At 42.8% G+C, this 27,512-nt stretch overlaps 1 protein-coding gene across 2 annotated transcripts in view; it reads left to right on the forward strand.

Annotated features, from left to right (window-relative positions):
* The window catches only part of ARFGEF2 (ARF guanine nucleotide exchange factor 2), a 145,110-nt gene that overhangs the window by 21,733 nt on the left and 95,865 nt on the right, over positions 1–27,512 (forward strand). The window contains exons 6-11 of one of the 2 annotated variants that reach the window (XM_075276751.1): positions 4,849–5,017; positions 5,908–6,003; positions 6,164–6,276; positions 6,410–6,543; positions 13,271–13,505; positions 13,602–13,701. In XM_075276751.1, coding sequence (XP_075132852.1) covers positions 4,849–5,017; positions 5,908–6,003; positions 6,164–6,276; positions 6,410–6,543; positions 13,271–13,505; positions 13,602–13,701 — 847 coding nt within the window. The remainder of the gene's footprint in view (positions 1–4,848; positions 5,018–5,907; positions 6,004–6,163; positions 6,277–6,409; positions 6,544–13,270; positions 13,506–13,601; positions 13,702–27,512) is intronic. The other variant, XM_075276752.1, reaches the window with a different exon arrangement.

Consider the following 27,512-nt stretch of genomic DNA (forward strand, 5'->3'; position numbering starts at 1 on the left):
GTATCTGCCTGCTCTCAGGGGGGAGGGAGGAGGAGCTAAGTGCACAGGAGCTAGCCTGTGTTTCTAGCTATTCCTGTGTATACACCACATGACCTAGCTTCCTGATCTCAGATAGGGGAGAGGAGCTGCTTTCATTTCTGAACTCATCTTCTGTTCTCCCAGTTATCAGGCTAGCTATTTCAATTGTATTCATTATGGCAGAGACAGGCAGTCTCTGTATGTAAAACAGAATGGAGTTGCTCCTGCCTGTACTTCATAGTCCAATATTGTGCATATAGTGTTTTTGGGGACCTTTAATGACATCACAGGCCCTTCAGCCGCCCCATAGGGTCACGCTATGCGATGGGCGGAGCTACACACTAATTTGGGGCGGAGCTAAACACCAGGTTGCATGTGAAACCCCGCCCACCAAATGACGCAAGAAACTAGGAAGAAAGAAGATTTTACAGCAGTGAAGACTGGTGAGTATGCGACGTGGGAATACCCCTTTGAGGCTGATTAACGACGGACGAATACCAGGCGCAAGTGTGAATGAGACTAGCTGCCATGCACTGCACACAGTGAGTAGAGCAGAAATCTGCTCTATAATTGTCTGTAATTTAGGAACCTCCCCAGTATTATACAGGAGAATTACTGACTTTCTGGGAAAAAAAAATAAATTACTGATGTGCCACTAGGGGACCTGAACCAGTGATGGTCTGATCGCTGATTCAGTACGATACACTGCAATACACGTGTAAACATGTGTATTGTCATTGCAGTCTATAGACACATGGGAAGTACCCAACATTTCCTCATCCTATATAGAATGAATGAATGGAATATATATACCGTATATACTCGAGTATAAGCCGAGTTTTCAGCACAGTTTTTGTGCTGAAAAAGTGCTCCTCGGCTTATATTCGGGTCATTACGGTAATTTTCTGCTAGCAGGCCAGGATAGCAGACCCCGCCCCCCCACCACTCCATCACACGCCGGGTGACGTGGCCACGTAAGCTCAGGCCCACACCCGGCGTGTGGCTGCTTCCTGGCCTGCTAGCAGAAGTACCGTAAGTACTTCTGCAGCTTTTAATGTGCAGCATCGCCGCGCTCCTAGCAGGAGCACGGCGATGCTTTGGCCCCGGCACCTGCCCCGTCTGGATGCCGGGTCCGGATGCCGGGTGTGTAAGTGTAATGGCGCTGCTCTGCAGAGCGGTCGCCATAGAAACCGGCACCTCCGCTGTAATGCTTACAACAGAGATGCTGAAGCTTATTCCTGCGATCTCTGATTGTAGGCATAAGCTTTGGAATCTCCACTGTAAGCGTTACAGCGGAGGTGCCCTCCGGAGATGTCCTCCCCCCTTCTGCCTGCCCAATACCTTTAAAGATGCAGGCCGGCTCCTGCGCAGCGAGCTCGCAGTAGCCAACCTGTTCCGACGACAGCCGGGAGCCTAATGAAGGCTCCCAGGCCTGTCATCGCTATATTACTATTACGGCTGGTCTATGATCAGCCGTAATAGTAATTTAGAGAATCTCCCATAGACGGCAATACACTTGTATTGCCGTCTATGGGACTTGCAATCAAATGACTGCAGGTTCAAATCCCCCAGGGGGGGCTAAATTGTTAAAAAAAAAAAAGTTTAAAAAAAATATATATAATAAAAAATTAAATAAATAAAAGTTCTAAATCACTCCTTTCCCTATAATTCATATAAAGGCGGGTTCACACCAGCACCTGATCTCAGTTATGCAGGTTTCCGTTTTCTGTCGGGAGAGGACAGAAACCGACATTCAGTGTCTGTTGGTGAGCGTCTTCTGCTGCCCATGGCGAAACCGTTATGCATAACGGAGATTGGGTGCTAGTGTGAACCTGCCCTCAAAGTAGAAAATGACTGTGACACACGTACACATTAGATATCCCTGTGTCTGAAAGTGCCCAGTCTACTGAATATAGGATATCTGCAGTGCTCCTATTCCGTCGGGAAGGGGTTAATAGGAGCACTGCAGATACCCTATATTCAGCCAGGCTGAATTCCAACTGGGGGGTAAAAAACCCAGTCCTCAAGCTCAGAGAAGGGGCAGACAGACAACCAAAACACCCCCTCCCCTTCCCCAGTATCTACTGCACCCAAGAACTCGGCCATTTTAATTTTTTAAATTTTCCAACAGCTGCTGCATTTCCCCCCTAGGCTTATACTCGAGTCAATAAGTTTTCCCAGTTTTTTGTGGTAAAATTAGGGGGGGTCAGCTTATATTCGGGACGGTGTGTATATATATATATATATATATATATATATATATATATATATATATATATATATATATATATATATATATATATATATATACTGTGTGTATGTATGTGTGTGTATATATATATATATATATATATATATCTATCTCCCTAAAAATTTATAAAAACAATACATATCTAGTTTTTCCACATCTTTAACATCCTGTACAATAAAACTTCAACATTTTAACCTCAGTGAATGTGGAGGGGGGGACGGAATTTTTTTTTTCCAGCCATTTCACCTTACAAATTATAGTATTTAAAAGTGATGTTATATGTACCCCAACACAGTACCAATAAAAAGCATAGGTTGCCCCGTAAAAAATGAGCGCTCAACCAACTATCAACTGAAATATAAAAATGTTATGCATCTTAGAGGATGGTGATGCAAAGATAATTGATTTATGTCCCCAAGTGGGTTTTTGTTCTGTAAAACTAGTAATGCATTAAAAATCGATAGAATTTACTGTTATTGTATTGACCTGCAGAATAAGGTTAACCCTTTACTCATGCTCTGTGTTCCATGGCAAAATATTTAAGCGGTAAAGTGCAATGCAGAATTGATGTCTGTGTGTGGTTTTTTTTTTTTGTTTTTTTAAATCCAGCAAAAGGAGTTAACACATTTATAGGCACCCTAAAATGCAGTAATTACAAAATGCATCTCATACCACAAAAAAAAAGCCCTCATATGGTCACATCACCAGAAAATATAAATAAATTTAGCCTGTACAATGTAAAGTCAAACCCCCCCCCACACCCCCAAATCGCCAAACCATTAGAACACAACTGGCTGTAGCAGGAAGGGAATGTATAAGCTGTCTGATCATATATTAGAGTACACCCCAGTTTTAGAACTTACATGGGAAAAGAAACCAGAACGGAGTGACCCTAACCCCCCCCCCCACACACACACACACACACTACCACCGCCAATGATAGGAGCTACTGGGGATGTAGTACTCCAATCATAGGAGCTACTTTTCACCATCCGCTGTGCATTCACGACTGGCATACTAATGCTCACTACACCTCTTTTAAATTCTTTGAGGGGGTGCAGTTTTGGGGTCACTCCCTAGGGTATTCTTTTTTTTTTTTTTTTTTTTTTTTTTTTTTTTTTTTTATGGCACCTTAGAGACTCTGAAAACATGTCATGTAATTGATAGCAAACATCTAAATCTTTGCTCCAAAAACCACACCGTGCTCCTTCCCTCTTGCAACCAGCTGTGTGCCCAAACTTCAGTTTTTGCCCATATGTTTGACACTGAATAACCAGGATAACCTACTTTGTGATATTTAGATATAAACTGATGTTTGGGCACGCAATCAGGCACAAAAGGGAAGGAGCACCATTTTGTTTTTTTGAGCACAGTTTGGCTTTTGGACATCATGACACTTTTGCAGACCTCCTGAAATGCCAGTAAATTGACCCCATTCTCGAAACTACACCCCTGAAGGTATTTATCCAGGGGTACAGTGAACATTTTTAAGTCTCAAGTGTTTCTATCATTTATTTTCCAGAAATGAATACTGAGTAGTTTCCAAAGTGGTGTCACGTGTCTGTGTATTACACTTTACTGACAATTCAGTGGCTGTGCCCAAACAGCAGTTTATATCCACATATGATGAAATTAAGGACGTTATCCTGGGTACAACAGTGTCATACAATTGGGCGTAAACTGCTGTCATGTTTGCAGAGACCTTAAAATTGTATCTACTTTTTTTGGGGAATTTCAATTTACTTGCACTTCCAGAGCTCTGCAAAAACAACATAGCGTCCAGAAAGTCCCTCCATAGCTGTACTATAAAATCTAAAAAGTGCAGTGCTCATTCCCTTCTGAGTCTTGTTGTGTGCCCAAGCAGCAGTTTTCCTCCATATGTGCAATTTGTTTTTTGTACCTGGGATAACCTATTTTATAGTTTTAGGAGTGAGGGTCTCTGATGGCAAAAAGTGTGCGCAATAAATGGGTCACTGAAGTGACATATTTCTGTAAAAATGTCCAAGTTTCACTTTGTACATGAATTTTTGGGAAGCACTTTTGGGCTCAAAATGATGATGCCAGTTGATAAATTCCTTTAGGGGTATAGTTCTAAAATTGTCACTTTTGGTGGATTTCAATTGTACTGGTGTTTTAGGAGTTCTGCAAATATGACATAGCACCCAAAAACTATTCCAGCAAAATCCGCCATGCAAAAGTGCAAATTAACATAAAGTACAATGTGTCACAAAAAACAATCTCAAAATCAGTTTTGTAATTTTAATGTCTCAGTTATTGCCATATAAATTGACACATCCATTTTGAAAAATGAGGCCGAGTCCTTATTGCACTTTTGGGCTTTGTCATTAAGCTTTTCTTAAAATATATTTCCTATCTGTATAAAGCCTTTTCAATAAAAAAAAACTATGTATAATATTAATTTTTGTGCAGCTGTTTCCCTAACAAAAAAAAAACAACAAAACCCTTTGAAGTCCTGTCAAGCAAATCAGCAGAACTGTACGTTTAATGTAGTCCATTGTAGTCTGTAGGTATGTTTATATTTAAGAACCTTCTGCAACAGATTTCATGTTTTCTCATAGGTTTTTGAACATCAAGATAATACAAATCAAAAGCTTCAGTCTCCTGCAGCTGATAAACTAATGGGCTCTCCAGTTACTATATCGAGTAGAGAGATTCTTCTTCGGAGTACGCCAACTGCATCTATAATTGGCATTGTCACCAATGGCAGTCAGCAGAGAGAAGAAAGAGGTGTGAATAATCTGTTCCGCTAAAGACAGTAGATCTATGTCTCATGAACATCTCTTGGGTCAAAAGTAAAGAAATGTATTAAGTTTAGTGCTCAGCAAAATCTTTACCAAAGCTTAAAGGGGTTGTCCGGGATAAATTAAAACTTTACCCCTAAGCTAAACCCCCTACCCCAATGCTCACTGCTCCCTTCCTAGCAGGCTGTCGCTTCCTTCACAAGTGAGCTGGCGCCTGCACAATAGAACACCTGCAAAACCAAAAAGAAGCAGAGTTTCTAATGCGCAGACGCCAGTTTCGGATCCCAGGTGTGGGCAGGAGCGGGGACAGCAGCACACTAAAGTCATCTCCAGGACGACAAGACAGGTAAGTATGATTAGGTAGATAGGGCTTGAAGTCAGCGGGCTAGCCAGGGAAACAGAGGGAGTGGGGGGCTGTGAGGGAGGAAGTGAGAGGGAGATCTGAGTGACCTGTAATGCATCATGGTAATTGTAGACTAAGATAGCAGGAAGCTACCCATGTAAACAAATGCAGAGGACACCAGAGAAAGCCAGAAATAGCTCATAACACTGCAGAAGTGATTTGGGTGCATTTAGTGCTATCAATGGGTTAATAAAAAAAACTTTTTTTTTTTAAAGTTTGCTCGGAAAAACCCCTTTAATGTAGTCATATGCAACAGCTGTGTAATCTCAAAACACAAAAGTTTTCATCCCTGAGAAGCAAAACAAGGAACCCTTAGCAGTACAAGATAGTGAGCACAACTAGTGGAAATCTGTATCCAAACAAACAAATGAGTGTATGTGTGTGTGTGTATATATATATATATATATATATATATATATATATATATATATATATATATATATATATATATATATATATTTTTTATCACTTAGTGGCTAAGGAGCCATTGTCCCAGTTGGACAGGGAGCCAGAGACGCTGTCACAGGTGGATAGGGCATGGGAGGCACCAAATGATCCTGAAGATAAAGGTATGAGGGTCATTATTGGTTATTTTTGTATATTTTATGAGATATTTTCTCATTGGTAGCATAGAAGTTAAAAATTTGACAGGTGCTGTAATTAAAGTGACTTAATAGAAGCCACTAGAATTGCTATTTGTTATTTTTAACTTATGATTTCATCCCATAGAGTCTGAAGGGAAGGTGCTACAAAATAACACTGAAGCTGCTGATCTCCCACCCACTGAGCACACAAATGGAATAGTAGATGATGGGCAATCTGTGTCTTCCATGGATAATTTGGTACGTCCATATCTCCTGTATTTGGGGTTATGATTTTCAAAGAAGACTATTGTCACATGGGTCTGTCTTCTCCTGGCCATTCTTGCAGAATATCATGGGTACAGTGTAATGTAATCTGCTTTCTTCCATTCAGGAGTCTGATTCTCTACCTGATCAACATTCTGGTGCTAGATTCACCCACATCCTACAGAAAGATGCTTTCCTAGTGTTTCGCTCACTCTGCAAACTGTCAATGAAGCCTCTAGGGGTTGGACCTCCAGACCCCAAGTAAGTGTGGCCTTGCTTAGTTTAGATTTGGAAGCCGTTCTTTGTCATATATCATTTTACTCTTGCCTTCGTTCCAATATTTGAACATTATGAATATTTTGATGTCCACAGACCACAACCACATACCCTGTTGAAGAAAATTATTTATTAAGGGGCGTAAAGTTAATTTTGCTACAATTTTGGAACCAGGTTTGCCCCGAGTAGTGCAAACTTGTTTCTGGGGAAATTTGAGGAAACTTTTGTGTACAACATTCATCCTTGGTCACAATGCATTATTTATAATAAGCAATACATTGAAGACCTTATATTTGTTTGAAATAGTTCAAAAGAACAATCCTTCAAAGGATTCACTTTCCCACAAACTTAACCCCTTAGCGACCTTTGACATACTATTACTTCATGAGCACTAGGTACTTCGTGCACCATGAAGTAATACTACGTCAAGGATAGTGAGCGGGCGGAATCGGAAGCAGGTGTTAGCTGTTACCGGCAGCTATCATCCTTTTGCATAACCTCCCGTCGGAGCTGAGCTCCGACAGGAAGTTTTAACCCTTTGAATGCGGCGGTATCTGTATTATGCAGCCTGGGGTCTGGCCAGTGACCCCAGGCTGCCCGGAGCCCTCACATACCTGGTGATCCTGCCAGGACCTTCAACGTCAGGCTGTGCATACTGTGTCTCATAGTGCATCCTATTAATATTATAAATGTGAAAGTTTGTGGGTTTGTGTGTTTGGATGTTTGGGTGGGTGTTCCTCAATCATGCAAAACCTGCTCGACCGATTTGGCTGAAATTTTCCACAAACATAGTTAATACACCCGATTGCGCAATAGGCTACTTTTCGTCACAATAGCACACATACGTTTGTGCCAGGACCCCCACAAAACCCAAACTCACACCACCATCTCTGCAATCTCACACACTTTGGACCATAGCAAGCCACAAAATTCATATTGCCCTCTACAGCCTAGCCCCTAACCCCACACAATCACAACGATACTCCAGGAGGCTCTCTTTAACACTCCGGAGTAGCCATGTTTGCCGACCCCCACCGCTCTGACAATCCGCGACACCGCCCACCCATGTCAATACCCCTAGGCGGTCTAATAAATGCAAAAAAAAAAAATAAATAAATAAAAAATAAAAAGTATTACAAATTCAAATCCCCCCCCCTTTCCCTGGAACACAAAAGTAATTAAATACTGTGAAACGCATACATGTTAGGTATCCCTGTGTCCGAAATCGCCCGCTCTACAAAGCTATACAAATATTTTGCCTGGACGCTTAAGTCCGTAGCGGCAAACATACTGAAAAGTCCAAAACCGCTGTTTTTTCACTATTTTCATTATCGTACAAATATCAATCAAAAGTGATCAAACCAATAGCATTTCCCGAAAATGCAACAACTAAAAACTACACCCGGCCCCGCAAAAAAAGACATCCGCCGACACAGACAAATAAAAACGTGACTGCTGTCAGAATATGGCAACTTTTAAAAACAAAAAAATGTCAACACACTACTGGCAGAAAATAACAAAGCATACAATGTCATATATCGAGGTATATTAACTTCAAATACCTCTGTCCCAAAGTCACTATGTTCAGTTTCTCACAACACCGTATAGCAGCTCAAATACAAATTACATTCAAGACAAAAGTCTCACGTATTCTCTGAAAAAAACAAGATACAAAGTTACATTTCATATCCCATACCTTATACACAGTACGAAAACCTTACCCGCGCCTGTATTTTCCCACTTCTACAATCACCGCAGACGAAGTCGCGGGTACCAGCTAGTAACACTATATAAGCAATCAAGTATTGCTGAATCAAGTGTCCTAAATGGACACATGAAAAAGTGAAAAAAGTAAAAAAAAAAAAAAAAAAAAAGTTTTAAAAAAAGTTAATCCTACTAATATTGTAAATGTGAAATTTTATGTGCTTGAATGTTTGTTCCTCAATCACGCAAAAATGGATGAACGGATTTGGCTGAAATTTGCCACATACATAGATAGGAACATAGGCTACTTCTTATCCTGGTAAATGACGTCCCAACTGCTATGAATGAATTTCGGTTCACACAACACTAAAGGACCTGTGATGATGTCATCACAGGTCCTTAAGCCGTTCTCCGATAGGATCAGGCTATGCGATGGGAGGAGCTACACACTAATTTGTGGACGGAGCTATATTGATGAAGCTGTAGAGTGTGAAAGCTGAAGAAAATGGAGTCTCATGGAAGATCAGGAGACTACAGAACATGCAGGCTGCGTCTGGGCAAAAGGAGTATATCGGGTGTAGAGTTGCAGTGAGTAGGATGGGGAATGTGTTCTGCCTCTGATGGGGGAGCGGGGGAACTGTGGTACGTTTCAGCAGCATCCGTTCAGCCGTTTGTAATGCAGAAGCTGCTCAGTATTTGTAGGGATACAATTGCTGACCCTGGTAGATGAAGCTAGGGTCCCGCCCCTTAGTATATAGGTAAAGAAGAGCTTCACACTTGGGTATGCGTTAACCAATCACCGTTTTATTCAGTAAAGAATGAGTGAACGTTTTCGGTCATTGAGACCTTCCTCAGACTCTCCAGTCAGTCCCGACCAGGCCCGCAACAAAATGAAGATTAGAAATGGCAAGTAGCTCAGAGTTTGCGCTGGCACTGTGAAAAGCTGATGGCTAGTGGAATGGCGCCATTCCACTAGCCATTAGCTTTTCACAGTGCCAGCGCAAATTCTGAGCTACTTGCCATTTCTAATCTTCATTTTGTTGCGGGCCTGGTCGGGACTGACTGGAGAGTCTGAGGAAGGTCTCAATGACCGAAAACGTTCACTCATTCTTTACTGAATAAAACGGTGATTGGTTAACGCATACCCAAGCAGAAGCTGCTCAGACACTCTCACACAAGACAACCCCTGTAATCCAAAATGACAGATGCAGCAGATCTGAGACAGCGTGTTAGCAGTTTGTGTGTGTGTGTGTAACACGATGGCGTGTGCTGTTCGGGCTCTGCTGGGGGGAAGGGCGAACTCTGTCAAAGTTGAGCAGCAGCTGTTCAGCCCTGTCTAACACAGACTCTGCTAGGACACTCACACAAGACCATCCCTCTGATCTAAATTGCAAGATGTAGCAGAGCTGAGGCAGCGCGGTAGCACAGCTTGCTCTGCTCTCCATAGGGATGTACATACACATGGGTCTGCTGCGCATATGCACAGATGTAGCAGAGATGCGGATGCAGGCGGGTCATAGCCAACCTCCTTTCGCTAAATATAAGCGGCTCATCGCCAACAACAACCCACAGACAAAGTCGCGGGCAGAAGCTAGTAAAGTTATAAAGCCCCAAAAATTAAATTTTTTCTATAGAATAGAAAATGAATTATATAAAAAGAAACCTAAAAATTAATAGAAACGGTACATAGTTGGTATTGTTGTGTCCGTAACAACCTGTATAACAAAACTGAAACAATATTAAATATACGCGCTGAACGCAGGAAAAAAACCTGACTAAAGTAGTGATTTTTCGCCATCTCTCCTTACAAAATATGCTATAAAAAGTGATCAAAAAGTCATATGTACCCCACAACAGTACCAATAAAAAGCACAGGTTGTCCTTCAAAAAATAAGCCCTCAAACAACACTGTCAACCAAAAAATAGAAATGTTACACCTCTCAGGAGATGGCAATGCAAAAATCACTGATTAATGTTCCCAAATGTGTTTTTGTTCTGCAGAATTAGTATTGCATAAAAAAATATGTGAGGTATCGCCGTAATTGTACTGACCAGCAGAATAAAGGTCACATGTTACTTACACTGTACGCTGCATGGCGAAAAATTTTAAAAGGTAAAATGCAATGTCAGAATTGATTGGCTGCGGCAGGAAGGGAATGTATAAGCTTTGTGAGCGTATATCAGGGGACACCCCCCATCCCCATATTTACAGCTTATAAGAGAAAATACACTAAAATTTACACCAGAGTGACCTGCCCCAATCATGGGAGCTATTGGGAACATAGTACGGAATTTGTGTTCCCAATGCACCCCACACAGCTACAGCTTTGTATTGGCTTTTCACTATCCGCTTTGCAATCCTGATTGGGATACTAATGTTCATTACATCCCCTAATAAATTGTGGTGGGTGTAGTTTCCAAAATGGGGTCACTTTTTGGGGGTTTTCATTGTTTTGCTACTCCTAGGGGCTATGCCAGTGTCCATAGATGACTCTCAGCCTGCGCTGTGAACAAGCAGCACCCCGGCCCCCTCCATCCCTAAGAGCGGCCTGCAAGTGTCCGGAGTGCTTGTTCACAGCGCAGGCTTAGAGTCGACTCTCAGCCTGCACTGTGAACAAGCAGACACCAGGGATCCCTGGCTGCATCCCGTGATCGACGTATTGGGCACCACTGATCTAAAGGGTGCAGTTTTAAAAATGTGGTGCTTTATAGGGGTTTCTAATATATAGGCATTTATAATCCTCTTCAGAAGAGAAGTCATCCCTAAAAAATGAGTTTGGGAAATTTACTTGTAAATCTAGAAAATTGCTGTTAAACTTCACAGCCTTCTAACATCCAAAATAAATTAAAGGACGATTAAAAGATGATGCCAATATAAAGCAGAGTCATGGTAGATAATATTTATTCATGTACTGGGGAGGTATGACTATTTTCCTGAAAAGCAGAGCATTTTACATTTTGAAAATTGTGTTTTGTTTTTTTTTTTGCTCCCCCCCCCCCCCAAATGTTTACCACGAATATGAAGTACAATCTCAAAATCACTTGTGTAAGTCAGCCTGTGCGTCTACACAGGCTGACCGCTTCCTATACTCTGCAATACACGTGTAATACGTGTATTGCAGCGTATGTCTAGTGAAGCAGTGATCAGCAGATTACTACTTCAATCCCTCATGGGGACAGAAAAAAAAAAGTTAGAAAATAGTAAAAATAAAAAAGTTTAAGTTTAAAATAAATTAGAAATAAAGCCCCCAAAATCCCTTTTCCCCCATATAAAATGTTTAATGTAAAATAAAGAAAAAGAGAAACATTATATATTTCGTATCACCACGTCCGTAATAACCTGAACAATAAAATTAAAACATTATTTATCCCGAACGTCGTAAAAAAAAAAAAACGTAGAAAACCGCACAAAATAATGATTATTCACCACCTTTCCCTTACAAAATGTTCAATAAAAAGTAATCAAATGGTCAGATGAAAACCAAAATGGTACCAATAAAAAGAAGAGGTCTTCCCGCAAAAAATAAGCCCTCAACCAGCTCTGTCTAGCGAAAAATAAAAATGTAATGTCTTTCAGAAGATGCCGATGCAAAAATAATTGATTTTTTTTTTTTTTAACACCAGCACTGATCCCCCAGAATGCCCTCTTCCCCGTCCGTGTCATAGGAGCTAGTGGGAAAATAGAATGGGATTTGGTGTACCCAATTTACTCCGCATAGCTTACATATTAACTTCGGGGTTACTAATGCTCACTACATCACTTGATAAATTCTTTGAGGGGTGCGGTTTTCAAAATGGGGTCACTTTCTAGAGCAGGGGTAGGGAACCTTTGGCTCTCCAGCTACTGTGAAACTACAACTCCCAGCATGCTCCATTCACTTCCATGGGAGTTCCCAGAACAGCAGAGCCAGTATGCATGCTGGGAGTTGTAGTTTTGCAACAGCTGGAGAGCCATACGTTCCCTACCCCTGTTCTAGAGGTTTCCACTGTTTTGACACCTCAAGGGCTTTGTAAATGCGACATGGTTCCTGAAACTGATCACAGCCAGATCTGCCCTCTAAAAGCTCCTTGGCGCGCCTTCCCTTCTGCGTCTCGCTGAGCGTCCATATATTAGTTTACACCCACAAGTGGGGTACTATGGTAGTCAGGAGAAGTTGCATATCAAATTGTGGGATGCGTTTTCTCCTTTAACCCCTTGTGAATGTGCAAATTCTAGGGCTAAACTAAAATATTAGTAAAATAAAATCAAATTTGAAAATTGCACCTCCATTTTGTATCAATTAAAAAATGGATTTTGGAAATTTGAAAATTTTGAATATTGTTGTTTCACTTGTAAACCTTATAATGTCCGTAAAAAATAAAAGGGTGACTAAAGTTTGATGCCGACATAAAGCAGAGGTCTGGGACATGAGATTTATGATATAATTTTGGCGGTCTGACTATCTGTATGCAATGCACATCATTTCAAACTTTATAAAATGCATATTTTTCAAAATTTCCACCTAATTTCCTATTTTTTCATAATTAAACACAAAACATAACCAAAATTTACCACTTACATGAAGTACAATGTGTTACGAAAAAAACTGTCTCAAAATCACTTTGGTAAGTTAAAGCATTCCAAAGTTATTGCCACATGGTGACACATGTCCGTTTTGAAAAATCAAGCTTGGTCAGGAAGTCAAAAAGTGCCATCGGCGGGAAGGGGTTAAAGGCACAGTCATCTTAGTGTATGCATGTAATTTTCTGGCCTACTGGACTTTTGCTACAGTGATCTTTTTGTAAACATCTGTTGGGAAAACTGCATCAAGTACAAAATATCTTAAACAGCTTGCTCTTATTTTGTTGACGTGGAATCTTTTAGATTGGAAAAACTAGCTTTAATGAGTTTAGACTAAGTGTCTGAAAACTTAAGAATTGTAAGTATTATGATTAGTTCATTCATGTTATGTAGTGCTTGAGTAGTACATTTTTAGAAAGTGCACCTATATCTTTTCTTGATTTGCAGGTCCCATGAGCTTCGATCTAGGATTCTCTCCCTCCAGCTCCTGCTATCTGTATTGCAGAATGCTGGACCTGTTTTTAAGACCCATGAACTGTTCATAAATGCAATCAAGCAATACCTCTGCGTAGCCTTATCGAAAAATGGGGTGTCCTCTGTACCTGATGTTTTTGAACTTTCTTTGGCCATATTTCTTAGCCTACTGTCTAATTTCAAGATGCATCTAAAAATGCAGGTTGAGGTAAGCAGTATCTCAAAGTGCGTTCTGTACAGCTCGTTAGTGGTGTTTTTTTTTTTTTTCTTCACCTGATGCTTTTTTTATTTTCCCTTTTTATAGGTGTTTTTCAAAGAAATATTTTTGAATATATTAGAAACATCATCAAGTTCATTTGAGCATAAGTGGATGGTGATACAGACCCTAACAAGGATATGTGCAGGTAAGAGGTAGATTGTGCTTTCCACTATGTGACTAAAATGAATTCCACTTTCTCTGGAGGATGCATTTCATCCAATGCCTTAGATATGGATGATGCTTACCAATTTCAATGCTTTTAAAGAGAGTCTGTCAAGAAAAACGCAGCATATTAACCCAGAGAGTATTGCACCCTATCCCATTAGAGTAACTGCCTCATTAGTCCAGAAAATTCTAAAAAGGTGGCACTGATTTTTAAGGTGAAAGCACTTTTTCATTTATATGATCCTAACTTGTCTGTGGAGCTGGGTTGCTATGCTTGGCTCTGGTGACTTTTGTTAATTTACCTCTGATTGTGTTGCAGGTGTATTAGACACTTCTTGGTGGGTTTGTGTTGGATGAGGTTTCTATCCCTGGAATTTTTTTGACCTGCTTTTTTTGATATTGTGAACTACTCTATACGTCTGTAGGTAAAAGGGTATGATAGTTTTCAGAAATATCCAAAATGAGTATGATATCTATAGCACCATTAATCAGTCCCACAAATGGTTCGACAGCGACTGCAGAGCACTACGCCATACCCTAAGAACAGCCTCCAACCAAAAACACAGGGACCCCAACAACAAGGAGGTGAGGGAAGCCTACAACAATCTATGCAAGCAATACAAGGGCACCCTCAGAGAGAAGAAACAGAGATACCTCTCCCACAAAATCGAGCAACTAGAGGACTCCCTCCAGGACAGCTCATTCTGGGAGACCTGGCACCACATGGGCACAAAGCCCAAGAAAAACTCTCTCCACATCCAAAATGGCAATATCTGGCTCAACTACTTCAGAGGTCTCTACAAAAACATCCCAGAAGAAGAACTAACTCCAGAACAGCAACAGATAATCACCAAACTGAGGGACATGGAGAAAGTCATCAAAGACTTCCAGAACCCTCTGGACTCACCAATCACCATAAAAGATATACAGGAAAGAATTGTCCTGCTGAAAGGCAAAAAGGCCAGTGGCCCTGACGGCATCCTACCAGAGATGATCAAATACAGCCCTCCAGCAATACACGCGGCACTGGCAAAGCTATTCACCCTCGTGCTCAATGCTGGACACTTCCCCGAAGACTGGAACAAAGGGCTCATAACCCCCATCTACAAGAATGGGGACCAATATAACCCCAACAACTACAGAGGGATCTGCGTCAGCAGCACGCTAGGGAAACTGTTCAACAGCATCATCAATAACAGAATCCTCACCTTCCTCACACAACACGGGGTCCTCAGCAAGAGCCAAGCAGGGTTCATGCCAAACCACCGCACCACAGACCATATCTACACCCTGCAAAGCCTCATCAAGACGCACGTCCACAACACCAGAAGAGGCAAGATATTCGCCTGCTTCGTGGACTTTAAGAAGGCGTTTGATTCAGTATGGCACCCAGGCCTACTCCTAAAACTCCTAGAGAGTGGAATAGGAGGAAGAACGTACGACGTCATCAAGAGCTCCTACACCGGAAACCAGTGCAGTGTGAAGGTGAATGGGAAAAGGACCGCATACTTCCAACAGGCCCGAGGGGTCAGACAAGGCTGTAGCCTGAGCCCAACGCTCTTCAACATCTATATCAATGAACTGGCTACAGCCCTGGAGACCTCACCAACCCCAGGCCTCACCCTGAACAATCGAGAGGTGAAGTTCCTGCTGTATGCCGATGACCTCCTACTCCTGGCCCCCACCGAGAAAGACCTCCAAGAAAGCCTGTCAGTGCTGGAAAAATTCAGCACCACATGGGCCCTACCCATCAACCAGAAGAAGACCAAAATCATGGTATTTCAGAAGAAGGGCCACAATAAAGCCTCCACCACCCCACAATTCACACTGAACGGCTCCACACTGGAGAAAACCAACAGCTACACCTACCTGGGGCTGGAGCTCAGCCAATCAGGAAGCTTCAAAGCAGCAATAGAAACCCTGAAAGCAAAAGCCTGCAGAACCTTCTACGCCATCAGAAGACAACTGTACCACCTCAAACCACCGGTGAGGGTCTGGCTGAAGATATTTGACGCAGTCATCACCCCGATCCTTCTCTATGGCAGTGAAGTTTGGGGCCCAGCCACCTACCCAGACCAGTCAAAGTGGGATTCCAGCCCAACAGAGAACTTCCACCTGGAGTTCTGCAAATACCTGCTCCATGTCCATCGCAACACCTCCAACATGGCCTGCAGGGCAGAGCTAGGCAGACTCCCCCTATGACTCACCATACAGAAGAGGGCGCTAGCTTTCCAGGCACACATCCAGGTGAGCAAGCCCGACTCCTACCACCACCAAGCCTGGCTAAGCCACCTGAGCAAACCAGACATTCACCAACCAAACAGCAGCCAACCACCAAACCAAAAACACCAACAGATGATAACCAAGGCCGAAATAAAGGCGACCACAGAGGCAAACAGAGAGCGGTACATTGAAGAATGGAGAAATGAAATGAATAACTCCAAGAAACTCACCGTGTACCAATCCCTACAAAGGGACTACACCATGGCCACCTACCTGGAGAGAATACGCCACCCCAAGCACAGACAGACCCTGAGCCGGTACAGACTGAGCGCCCACAACCTAGAGATAGAGACGGGGCGATACAGGCAGACGTACAAGCCACGGGAGAAGAGACTGTGCCAGCACTGTGACCAGGGGGTCCTAGAAGACGAGACCCACTTCCTGCTACACTGCACCAAATACTCAGCTGTGAGGGCCGTCTACTACCAAAGACTCTCTGCCCACATCCCAGACTTCAGATCTGCAGACGAGAAGAGGAAACTCTACATCCTACTGGGAGAAGAAGAAGCCACTGTGGAGATCGCTGCCCAATACGTGTCCAGCTGTCACCAAACCAGAGGAAGATGAGACTCCATGGACTGTTATATTTATCCCAAAACACCCGCCCCGCCCCCACCTCCCCATATAGCAGTCACCAACGAAGAGGAAGACGAGACTCCACGGACTGTTATACCCCAAACCAACCGCCCTGCCCCACCCCACCTCCAACCCCCCCCCCCATATAGCAGTCACCAACGAAGAGGAAGATGAGACTCCATGGACTGTTATAACCCAAACCCCCCCCCCCATACCCACCACCCACCCAACCCAACTCCCCCCCCCCCACACACACACACACTTTACTAGCTTTGGCAATGCCAAATACCTATTCGGACGTGCCAATAAAGCATTTTTTGATTTGATTAGTGTGTCATTGGGTATAGCTGTTGCCGCTTGTAGGTAGGCACTAAGCCAAAACAATCAAAACAAGTTTGTCTTTCCTGTCTACTATACACCTCCTGCATATAGTTAAAGGGGTTGTCCCTTCACAAGGATCCTATCTATAATGCTTGTTAATGTGAATGTAAGACTTTTCCTAAATACACTGCTTCAGCAAAACTGCTTTGTTTGGCCACTATCTTACTTTATTCATTTTTTTGTGGCCACAGCCCTGACCTAGCTGCTCCTGAGTCAAGTGATGTCTGCCTGCTCTCAGGGGGAGGGAGGAGGGGCCAAGTGCACGGGAGCGAGCCTGGTGGGAGGGGGGTAGTTTACCCTTTGGGGGAAGGGGCCGCCAATACAGGGTTAGACGCCGGCACAAGTGAAGTCAGCAACATCTCTATGCTTCTGCTCTGCATGAAGCAAGCAGCGGCAGAAGCGATGCTGCTATTCCGGGGCGGGGGGCCCTGCGTGCACGCTCATACACCAGTTCTAACCTTCACAATGCGAATACAGACCCGACACCCTGTCGGGTCTGTATTTGCACTGTGAAGGCTAGACTGGTCTATGAGCGCGCACGCAGGGCCGGCGGCATCTCGCCGCTTGGCTTTGCATATGTGACCCCGCCCACCAATGACGCAACAAAGCCGGAAGACAGAAGAATTCACAGAAACGAAGACTGGTAAGTATGCGACGTGGGACAACCCCTTTAACTAGTTTTGTTTAAGCTTGCTGTCCATACTTTTACTAGTACACCTACAGAAGAATGTTTGTCATTGTTAAGGGGTAAAGGTCTTTAGTCTAAGGGTGAAGGAGTGAACATCTGAGGGATGAGTAGGTGATATTGCAAGGAATGAAGGGGGGTGACCATGCTGGACCTCTGGGGAGGCAATGTGACGAGGCTAAAGATCTGTTGCATACATTCAAATTGAGAGAGTATTCCCCTGTTGTGAACCAACCTCTCATCCCCATGGTCTCATCTTCTCTCCTTTTTTAAGCTTTTATCCTTATCATTTTTTTTTTTTTTTTTTTTGGAATGTTGTCTACCTGGTGGTTGAGGTTGATTGCTTTGCAGTCCATTCACTTTTTGCATTTACTCTTCATGTTTCGGCTCTCAGAACTTCTTCCAGATGGCCCTTTCCTCCTCCTCCTAGTCCATCCGCTTTTTAAAAATATTTTTTTTAACAGGTCTCCATCATAACCTCACGTCTGACACTGGATGGACATTCAATCAGGGAACCCTCCCTTTCCATCTTCTTAATAAAATTGAGGCCCCTACTTCTAACCCCTTTTAGGGGGTCACTCCAGTGGTAGGAGAGGAGACAAATCTTGAGACTCTTATATGCCTACGGAATGGGCTTTTTTTATGCTTACTAGACCAGACCCTTGCAAAAACTTTTCAAGAGAAGGTCCTAATCCCCAGGTTTTTCCTAGAGTGTGGTCCTTCTTCCCCCTTCTACTCCTCCTTTTGTGTAGATAGGAGTCAAGTGTATTGCCTTGGCTGAGAGGTTCTTTCTGTGAACTTCCCCTGTGTGCCAGTACTGATGAATTTTGTTTACACCAAATGCAGCACATAATTCCACAGACCGACTGTCTTGGGACTAGATCCAGAACAGTTTTTCAAAATTGCTTTTATGATGGGTAAACTGGTTGAATCCATCCTGGAGACATTTCAGAACAAGAAACTTGCTCTTTTCATCAGCTGTCAAAATGTTTTAATTCCAATGGGCTAGACACTCTCACTGGGCTGTCTTCTCTAAGCAATGTCCTCTGTCCACTTGTTGGCATTTTTCTCTCTTCAAGCTCCTAGACTTCATGGACCCTTTACCTAAAGAGCTTCTGACCAGATGTGCATCATCTTCAGAGGTAGATATACCAGTGTCTTGACTAGCCCAAATCACCACTTTCTCAATGGCGGATAGTACCTAATTCAGGGACTTTTTTCGCACATTCACACTCATTTGCCAAGTTCTAGATATGCTCTTGTCTATATTTGCTTCCACTTGGGTCAGGAAAGGGTTCGTGGAATGAGCTTGACACCTTTGCCATATATATTGTTCAGAGACCCACAGGGTTTAGCAATTTAGATCTCCTATGCTGGAAAGTACCTCTGTGAGGCCATCCCTGATTCAGGTATACTCCTGATGTATTGTGCTTTTATTTTGTCCATTCACAAAGCCCTCTAGATCAAGGAATGACAACTGTTCAACTTACAAGTGCTTAGGTAGAAATGGCACCCACTTGACCCAGAACAAACTGTGCCTTTCAGGCTCTTGAAATAAAAAATTGGGACTCCATTTTCCAGTCCTTTTTTTTCCCTTTACCCAGCTATTTAATCTCTGAAAAACACTTGCTACCCACTGTAAAATTTGGTCGAGGTTCCATCATGTTTTGGGGCTGTGTGGCCAATGCTGGCATCGGGAATCTTGTTAAAGTTGATGGTCGCATGGATTCCACTCAGTATCAGCAGATTCTTGAAAATAATGTTCAAGAATCAGTGATGAAGTTGAAGTTACGTCAGGGAGACAATGATCCAAAACACCCCTCCAAATCGACTCAGGCATTCATGCAGAGGAAAAATTACAATGTTCTGGAATGGCCATCCCAGTCCCTAGACCTGAATATCATTGAACATCTGTGGGATGATTTGAAGCGGGCTGTCCATGCTCGGCGACCATCTAACTTAACTGAACTTAAGATCCAGGAACTGATTAAAAGCTACAGGAAGCGACTAGAGGCTGTTATCTTTGCAAAAGGAGGATCTACTAAATATTAATGTCACTTTTCTGTTGAGGTGCCCATACTTTTGCATCGGTCAAATTTTGGTTTAATGCATATTGCACATTTTCTGTTAGTACAATAAACCTCATTTCAATCCTGAAATATTACTGTGTCCATCAGTTATTAGATATATCAAACTGAAATGGCTGTTGCAAACACCAAAATATTTAGAACTAAAAATGATTAAAGGGGTATTCCCCTGTACATAATCATATCTATATTTGTAGATAATTAAAAATTTAAACATTTTTGCAAATATAAGTAATTAAAAATTCTGCAAAGTTTTAAAGATTTTCTCTAGCTTTCTTAGTGGTGACAGTCTTTTATCTTGATTGGTTGCCATGGATACGACCACTAATGCAGAAACTTTCTATGGTCTGGGACTTGTCAGGAACCCAGCTATGATTTTCTTATTGTAGCTGGGTTATCAGGCAGGGACACTACATGTATCAGAAGATAGTCAAGCCACAATAAAGAAATCATGGCTGATTTTCTGACCTTAGAAAGTTTCTGCATTGGTGGTCGTATCCATGGCAACTGATCAAGATAACAGACTGTCACCACTAAGAAAGTTAGAGAAAATCTTTAAAACTCTGCAGAGCTTTTAATTATATTTGCAAAAATGTTTAACTTTTAATCATCTACAAATTAAAAAAATAATTATATAGATGGGAATACCCCTTTAAGATTAATAGGGGTGCCCAAACTTTTTCATAGGACTGTATTAAATAGCGATCTGCTGTTACTGGATAGAGAAGATATAAACTTTATAAAGTAGTATTATTAGCAGAGGTGAGCGCAGACGAAGTGTGAACTGCCTGTTTGTATGCTGTTAGATCATGCTGACAGTGGGTTTTCTTCCATCGCTTTTCAGCTATACTGGCACTTTTGCCTCAAGTTTTTGTTAGATTGGTGTGCCTGGGTTGCCTTTTGATTCACCTAGTATTAATAATAATAAAAATGAGTGGGGAGACAGAATTAAGAGCTGTGAAAATAGTGATGGTGTAGAAAGCTGCTTCCGATTTTAAGAATTGAGGATATGGCTGAGTGGTAGAATAGTCAGTCTGTTAACATCTAGATGTCTATGATTTCTAGGTGGGTGCACTAGCTGTGGGACTTGGGGGTGGGTGGAAGAGTGGTTAGTTGAAGACACAAGGGTGGAGAAGGTAAGCAAGTTGTTTTCATATAGAGGTACAGGAATGAGTGCTCCTTTAGGGAGCTAATGCAGGTGAAAATGAGATCTAATGTTTTTTCTCCTTGGTTGCTGTGGAGAACTGCTAAAAGAGTGAAGTAACAGGAGTCTTGAGGCGGCTGAATGGGATGTGTCAATGGGGATGGTGATCTATCTCCTTATGCCTTTGTTGTCTTCTTTTACAAGATCATGAGATCATGCTGAAGAAAGTTGAGTTAACTCTGCTACATTTTTGTGTTCCCCATTTTTTGCTGAGGCCTTTGGCTTCCATGTTCCCATGTCCTGCACCCCAATCCCCTGCTTTCATACAAATCTATTTAGGACTCTCAATGACTGCAAAATGTATTTGTCAAACACTGGATTAGTGCATACACATGTATACCTTGTCATGCCTGGCCACTCACCACTGGCACCCTGTTGAGCAACTGCTGTTTCTTGAGTTTTCTAAGAACCCTCTCAACACTAGTGCAAGAGGAACGTTGCTGCAGTCAGGTTACATCTACTCTACGTTGAGCTATTGTTGTCAGATAAGCCACTAACTGTACAATATCCAATTAGAATAGCTAATGTATCAGGAGATCTTGGGAGTTTAGGATGGTGACCTTTTATAAAATCCCTTTTTGCTAGGATCTGCTATCCCTCAGTCCTTATTCCTACACTGGATATGGACCACATGGATTGTGCCTCCTATTTAATTAGTAATTAACTGTAATTGAGTTTCTAGTATATCCCTCCAATACTGCGCCACAGGAAGTTGGATTTCTCCCTATTAGTCACAGGAAAAAAAAGCACACAAGAGGTTAAATAACTCCACCTCCCTCTTCAGATTATTCCAAACCAGCTTCTGCCTACGACTTTGTCTGCAAGTTGTTGCCTTTGATGATCCGCCTATATTCAGCAAATTGCTGCGGTCGGTGGTTTGCCTGCTCTGGCACTTTGGCAGCTGGCAAGCTGTCCTGCTGCTGACCTTGTTCCTCACACTGTGTCTGTGATTGTTCCGGCAGTTCGCTGGGACGCCATATAATGAGCATGTTGTTGGTGTTGATGATCTGCCTGCTGCAGCGTTTCAACAGCTGTCAAGCTGGCCTGCTGCTGAACTCATTCTTCGCGCTGTGCCCATGATTATTCCAGTATCTCAGAAGCTCGCTGGGATGACACATAATGAGCGTGTTGTTGGCGTTGATGATCCGCATGCTCCGGCGTTTTGGCAGCTGTCAAGTTGGCCTGCCGCTGAACTTGTTTCTTGCACTGCGCCCATGATTGTTCCGGCATCTCAGCAGCTCGCTGAGATGCCATATAATGCATGTGTTGTTGGCGTCGATGATCCTCCTCAGCTGCGCTTGAGGAGAACTCTGACTTTTGGCTTCCTGCATAGTTGTCGTTGTTTGCGACAAATTAGGTTCACTTTTTCCAGTCATGTTGAAAATTGGCAAACTGCCAATTTGAATTAAAGGTTTTTGCCCATGTCACTTTGCACTGGAGCAGATCAGATAATGTGTATACCCTCTGAGGGTTAGTGTGTGTTTACACCGAGACCTAACAGCCCTGGCTTTCTCAGAAGGTGAGATAAGAGCAGGGTAATATAGTATGTGAACAAAAATTCATAACAGTCATGAAGCCATGTCATTTACCGGGATAAAAAATTGCCTATATGTTAATCGAGTTTACAATCTATCTGTGTACCGAATTTTATTCAAATCCTATCAGCCGTTTTAACAAACATACAAACTTTCACATTTATAATATTAGTAGGATGACCACTGTTAGTCTATCCTATGCCAAATATAATCTACGTAAAGGGAGGGAAATCTGGGTGCTGTCATGGAGGGTTACACTAGAAACGAAATTAGCGGAAAATGCTAATTCTGTTTTCTCAAATTCTCTCCATAGCATTCTGGCACAGGAAAAATGCCAGATATCTTTTTTCAGGAATGGACTATCGCCTGCAGGACCTTCCTACTTAAATTTTGGGGGGTAGATGAGCCCTGACACAGATAGGCCTTTAAAAATTGCATTCTTAATCGAATTGACAAGCAGTTGTTTTTTCTCTGTAGTTTTTTGTTAGTGTCACAAAACGTAGTTTTCCCTGTTTGACATTAAAGGGGTTGTCCCATCACAAGGATCCTATCTATACTGTTTGTTAATGTGAATGTAAGACTTTCCCTAAATACATTGATTCAGCAAAACTGCTTTGTTTGGCCACTATATTACTTTATTCATTTTTTTGGGACACATCCCTTGACTTTTCTGGTCATAAGTCAAGTGATGTATCTGCTGCTCTGAGGGAGGAGGGGCTATGTGCACGGGAGCGAGCCTGGAGGGGGGGGGGGGTAGTTTACCCTTTGGGGGGAAGGGGCCGCCAATACAGACCCGGCATCCGCTGTAATAGAGAGGCAGATGCCGGGGACGGTTAGACGCCAGCACAGATGCCAGCAACACGCTATGCTCCTTCCCTGCATGAAGCCAGCAGCGGCAGGAGCGGAATAACAGCATCGCTTCTGCCGCTGCTGGCTTCATGCAGGGCAGAAGCATAGCGATGTTGCTGGCATCTGTGCTGGCGTATGTGCATCTGTGCTGGCGTCTGTGCCGGCGTCTACACTCCCCGGCATCCGCCTCTCTATTACAGCGGATGCCTGGTCACATATTCACATATGCATAAGACAAGTGGCGAGTTGCCGCTGGCCCTGCGTGTGCGCTCATAGACCCGACATCCGCCTCTCTCTATTACAGAGGGTGCCGGGTCTGTATTCGCATTGTGAAGGCTAGACTGGTTTATAAGCGTGCACGCAGGGCCAGCGGCATCTCGCCGCTTGGCTTTGCATATGTGACCCCGCCCACCAATGACGCAACAAAGCCGGAAGACAGAAGATTTTGCATCAACGAAGACTGGTGAGTATGCGACGTGGGACAACCCCTTTAACATGATAAGAAAGAATGGCTCTCCTACCATCTAATGTATGAAAAGATTCTTCCCTCCTATTAGATAGATGTTGATAAAAGGAAAGAAGAATGATTTCTTGGGACACGTGAAAATCACACTTTTGGGGGGGAAAAAAATTGGAGGATCAGGACGGAACACTATTCTTTCCTCTAAAATTGTAAGGAAAGGCTGTCTGTCAGAGCCTGTGTTTCCTTAACTTCTTCAAGACCAAGCCTAAAAGTACCTAGATGACCAGCCCTCGTTTTTCAAATCTGACGTGTCACTTTATGCGGTAATAACTTTGAGACGCTTTAACTTCTGCAACTGATTTTGTGATTGTTTTCTCGTGACACATTATACTTCATTTTAGTGGTAAATATTGATCAATATTTTTATATTTATTTATAAAAGAAAAAAAAAAAGGAAACTTGTTGGAAATTTGGAAAAAAAAATCGCAGTTTTCAAAATGTGAAATGCTCTGCTTTTCAAACAGATAGTCATATCACACAATTACATGAATATCTACCATACCTCTGATTTATATTGGTATCATCTTTTAATTGTCCTTTTAATGTATTTTGGACATTATAAAGCTCACAAGTACAATAGCGATTTTTCCAAATTTATAAGAAAGTTTCCCATACTAATTTTTTAGGGACCCCTTCAGTTCTGACAGATTATAAAGGTCTATATATTAGAAACCCCCATAAATCACCCCATTCTCAAAACTACACATCTCAAATAATGCAAAACAGCATTTGTGAAGTTTGTTAACCCATTAAGCATGTCACAGAAATTAAAACAATATGGAGGTGAGATTTAAACAGTTAATTTTTTTCAATCAAACATTCATTTAGCCCTGAAATAAACACATTCACAAAGGGTTAAAGGAGAAAATGCATCCGAAAGTTTGTTGTGAGCACAGAAAATACCCTACATGTGGGTGTAAACTGATTTTTGGGCACACAACAGTGCATGGAAGTGACGGAGCGACACTGAGGGTTTGAACAGCAGATTTTGCTGGAATAGTTTTTGGTGCCATGTCTCATTTGCAGAGCCCCTAAAGTACCAAAACAATAGAAACCCCCCAAAAGTGACCCCATTTTACCAGGTGGGATTTGTGTTTGGCATGCAGGCCCCAGATGGCACATGGAGGTTTATAGACTTCATCCAGAAAGCCGAAAAAGACGGTTCACCTTCCTTGCTCTTGGCCCTGGATGCCGAAAAGGCTTTTGACAGGGTCCACTGGAGCTACCTTGATAGCCTCTTGGATAAATTTGGTGTGGGCCCTGTCTTTAAGTCTGCTATATTAGCTCTTTATTCACATCCTTCGGCCCGTGTGCTTTTCTCGGGCTTCTTGTCAGATGCCTTCTGGATTTCGAATGGGACCCCTCAGGGCTGTCCTTTGTCTCCCATTATATTTGTTTTGGTAATGCAACTCCTGGCGGAGTCCATTCGAACAGATGGGAATATTGGGGGTATTACCGTGGGACGTCAGCAACATAAAATTGGTCTATATGCGGACGACGTTATACTGGCTTTGACCTCCCTTAGCTCTTCCTTGAGTGTGGCTACTGCCACTCTTGAGAATTTTGGTAGGATCTCCTATTATAGAGTTAACCCTTCCAAGTCCCAAATCTTACCCATTATAATCCCATCTTCTATGAAGCGGGATCTTAGTCTCAAATTCCCCTATCAATGGAATGACTCTCGTATTACTTACCTTGGCATCTCTCTGACGGCTCCGAGCTCTGTCTTATTTTCTGCCAATTATGTTCCTCTCCTGACTAGGGTTTCCTCTCTTCTCTCCACCTTCTCCCAACCAATGCTGTCCTTGGCGAGTAGAATCGCCATTGTCAAAATGATGGTGTTACCCCTAATTTTATACATGTTCCGTACTGTAGTTATCCCTATCCCTGACTCCTACTTCCCCAAACTAAAACATATACTTTCTAATTTCATATGGGAGGGTAAGAAATCTAGAGTCCGATTTAAAGTGATGACCAGACCTTGGACCAGTGTGGGGGGGCGGGTGTCCCGGACGTTAGGAAGTACTACATGGCGTCTATCCTTGAGCAACTTATGGTTGGCTGGGATGAGACCTCTAAGTGACGTTGGGCGGAGATTGAGGAGAGCCTGTTGGACGCCCCGCTTTTGAGTATTTTACGCCCTAAAGTTCTGGGCCCCTTTACTGTACATCATTATTTGTTGAGCATTAAGGCCTCCACAGTTGCATGGCGATATTTCTCGTCCACTTCTTCTTTGGAAGACCTGACTCCTTTGTCCAAACTGCCGTTGCTGTATGTGACCACATTCCTTCCTCAGCTGAGACTTCGTAGCTGGATGTCTAGGGGACTCTATAAGATTTCCCATCTGTTTTATGAAGAGGGACTTAAAGGGGCTGTCCCATCACAAGGATCCTATCTATACTGCTTGTTAATGTGGATGTAAGACTTTTTTCCTAAATACACTGCTTTAGCAAAACTGCTTTGTTTAACTATCTTACTTTATTCAATTCATTGTTGACACAGCCCTTGACTTATCTACTCAAAAGTCAAGTGATGTATCTGCCTTCTCTCAGGGGGGAGGGAGGAGGGGCTAGTGCACAGGAGCGAGCCTGTGTTTCTAGCTATTCCTGTGTCTACACCACGTGACCTAGGTCCTGCACTCGGATTGGAGGATAGGAGCTGCTTTCATGTCTTCTGTTCTCCCAGTTATCAGGCTAGCTAATTCAATTGTGTTCATTATGGCAGAGACAGGCAGTCTCTGTATGTAACACAGAATGGAGTTTCTCCTGCCTGTACTTCATAGTCCAATATTGTGCATATAGTGTTTAAGGACCTTTGATGACATCACAGGCCCTTAAGCCGCCCCATAGGATCACGCTATGCGGTGGGCGGAGCTAAACGGCAGGTTGCATGTGAAACCCTGCACACCAAATGATGCAAGAAACCAGGAAGAAAGAAGATTTTACAGCAGTGAAGACTGGTGAGTATGCGACATGGGAATACCCCTTTAAATCATTCTCTATGTTGCAAGATGAATTTAATCTCCCAAAACTGATTTTATTTTATTTTTTTAATTTCTACAATTTCGGCACCTTTTTCAGACCCATGAACCCTCGAGACTAGTCTTTCCCAGACTTGCTCTAAAATTGTGGAACCGAATCTTGCCTGTTAAAGGTGGGACTTCGGCGATATACAGCTTTCTTTCTGTTCCCTCTGAGCGGGTCAAGCCCTTTCATCTGCTTCGTTGAGAACCTTGCCAGACCTATTCTTCTGACGGACTGGTATGAGGCTAGCGGGTTTGTCAAACGTGTCTCTAGGGGAGTGTTACAGTGGGAGACGGCCTTGAAAATAATGTTGCGCTGGTACAGGACCCCTAGCCAGCTGGTGCACATAGACCCCTCTTTTTCGAAACTCTGCTGGAGGGGATGTGGTCACGTAGGGTCTTTTATACATCTATGGTGGGAGTGCCCTCCGGGCTTAGCTTTTTGGGTGGCTGTATTTAACTTTATGTCCTCCATAGCTGGTCTTACTATACGCCCCTCCCCTGGTCTGGCTCTCTGTTTCTTGGATACTGGTCTTTTCCCCTCAGGCACACAGGTTGTGTTAAGTCAGATAGTGCTGGCGGCTAGATCCATGATCGCTCACCAGTGGAAATCCATGCTTTGTTTGACCATTAGAGAACTGATTCA

This window comes from Leptodactylus fuscus, chromosome 6, assembly GCF_031893055.1.
Source record: "Leptodactylus fuscus isolate aLepFus1 chromosome 6, aLepFus1.hap2, whole genome shotgun sequence".
Taxonomy (NCBI): Eukaryota; Metazoa; Chordata; class Amphibia; order Anura; family Leptodactylidae; genus Leptodactylus; species Leptodactylus fuscus.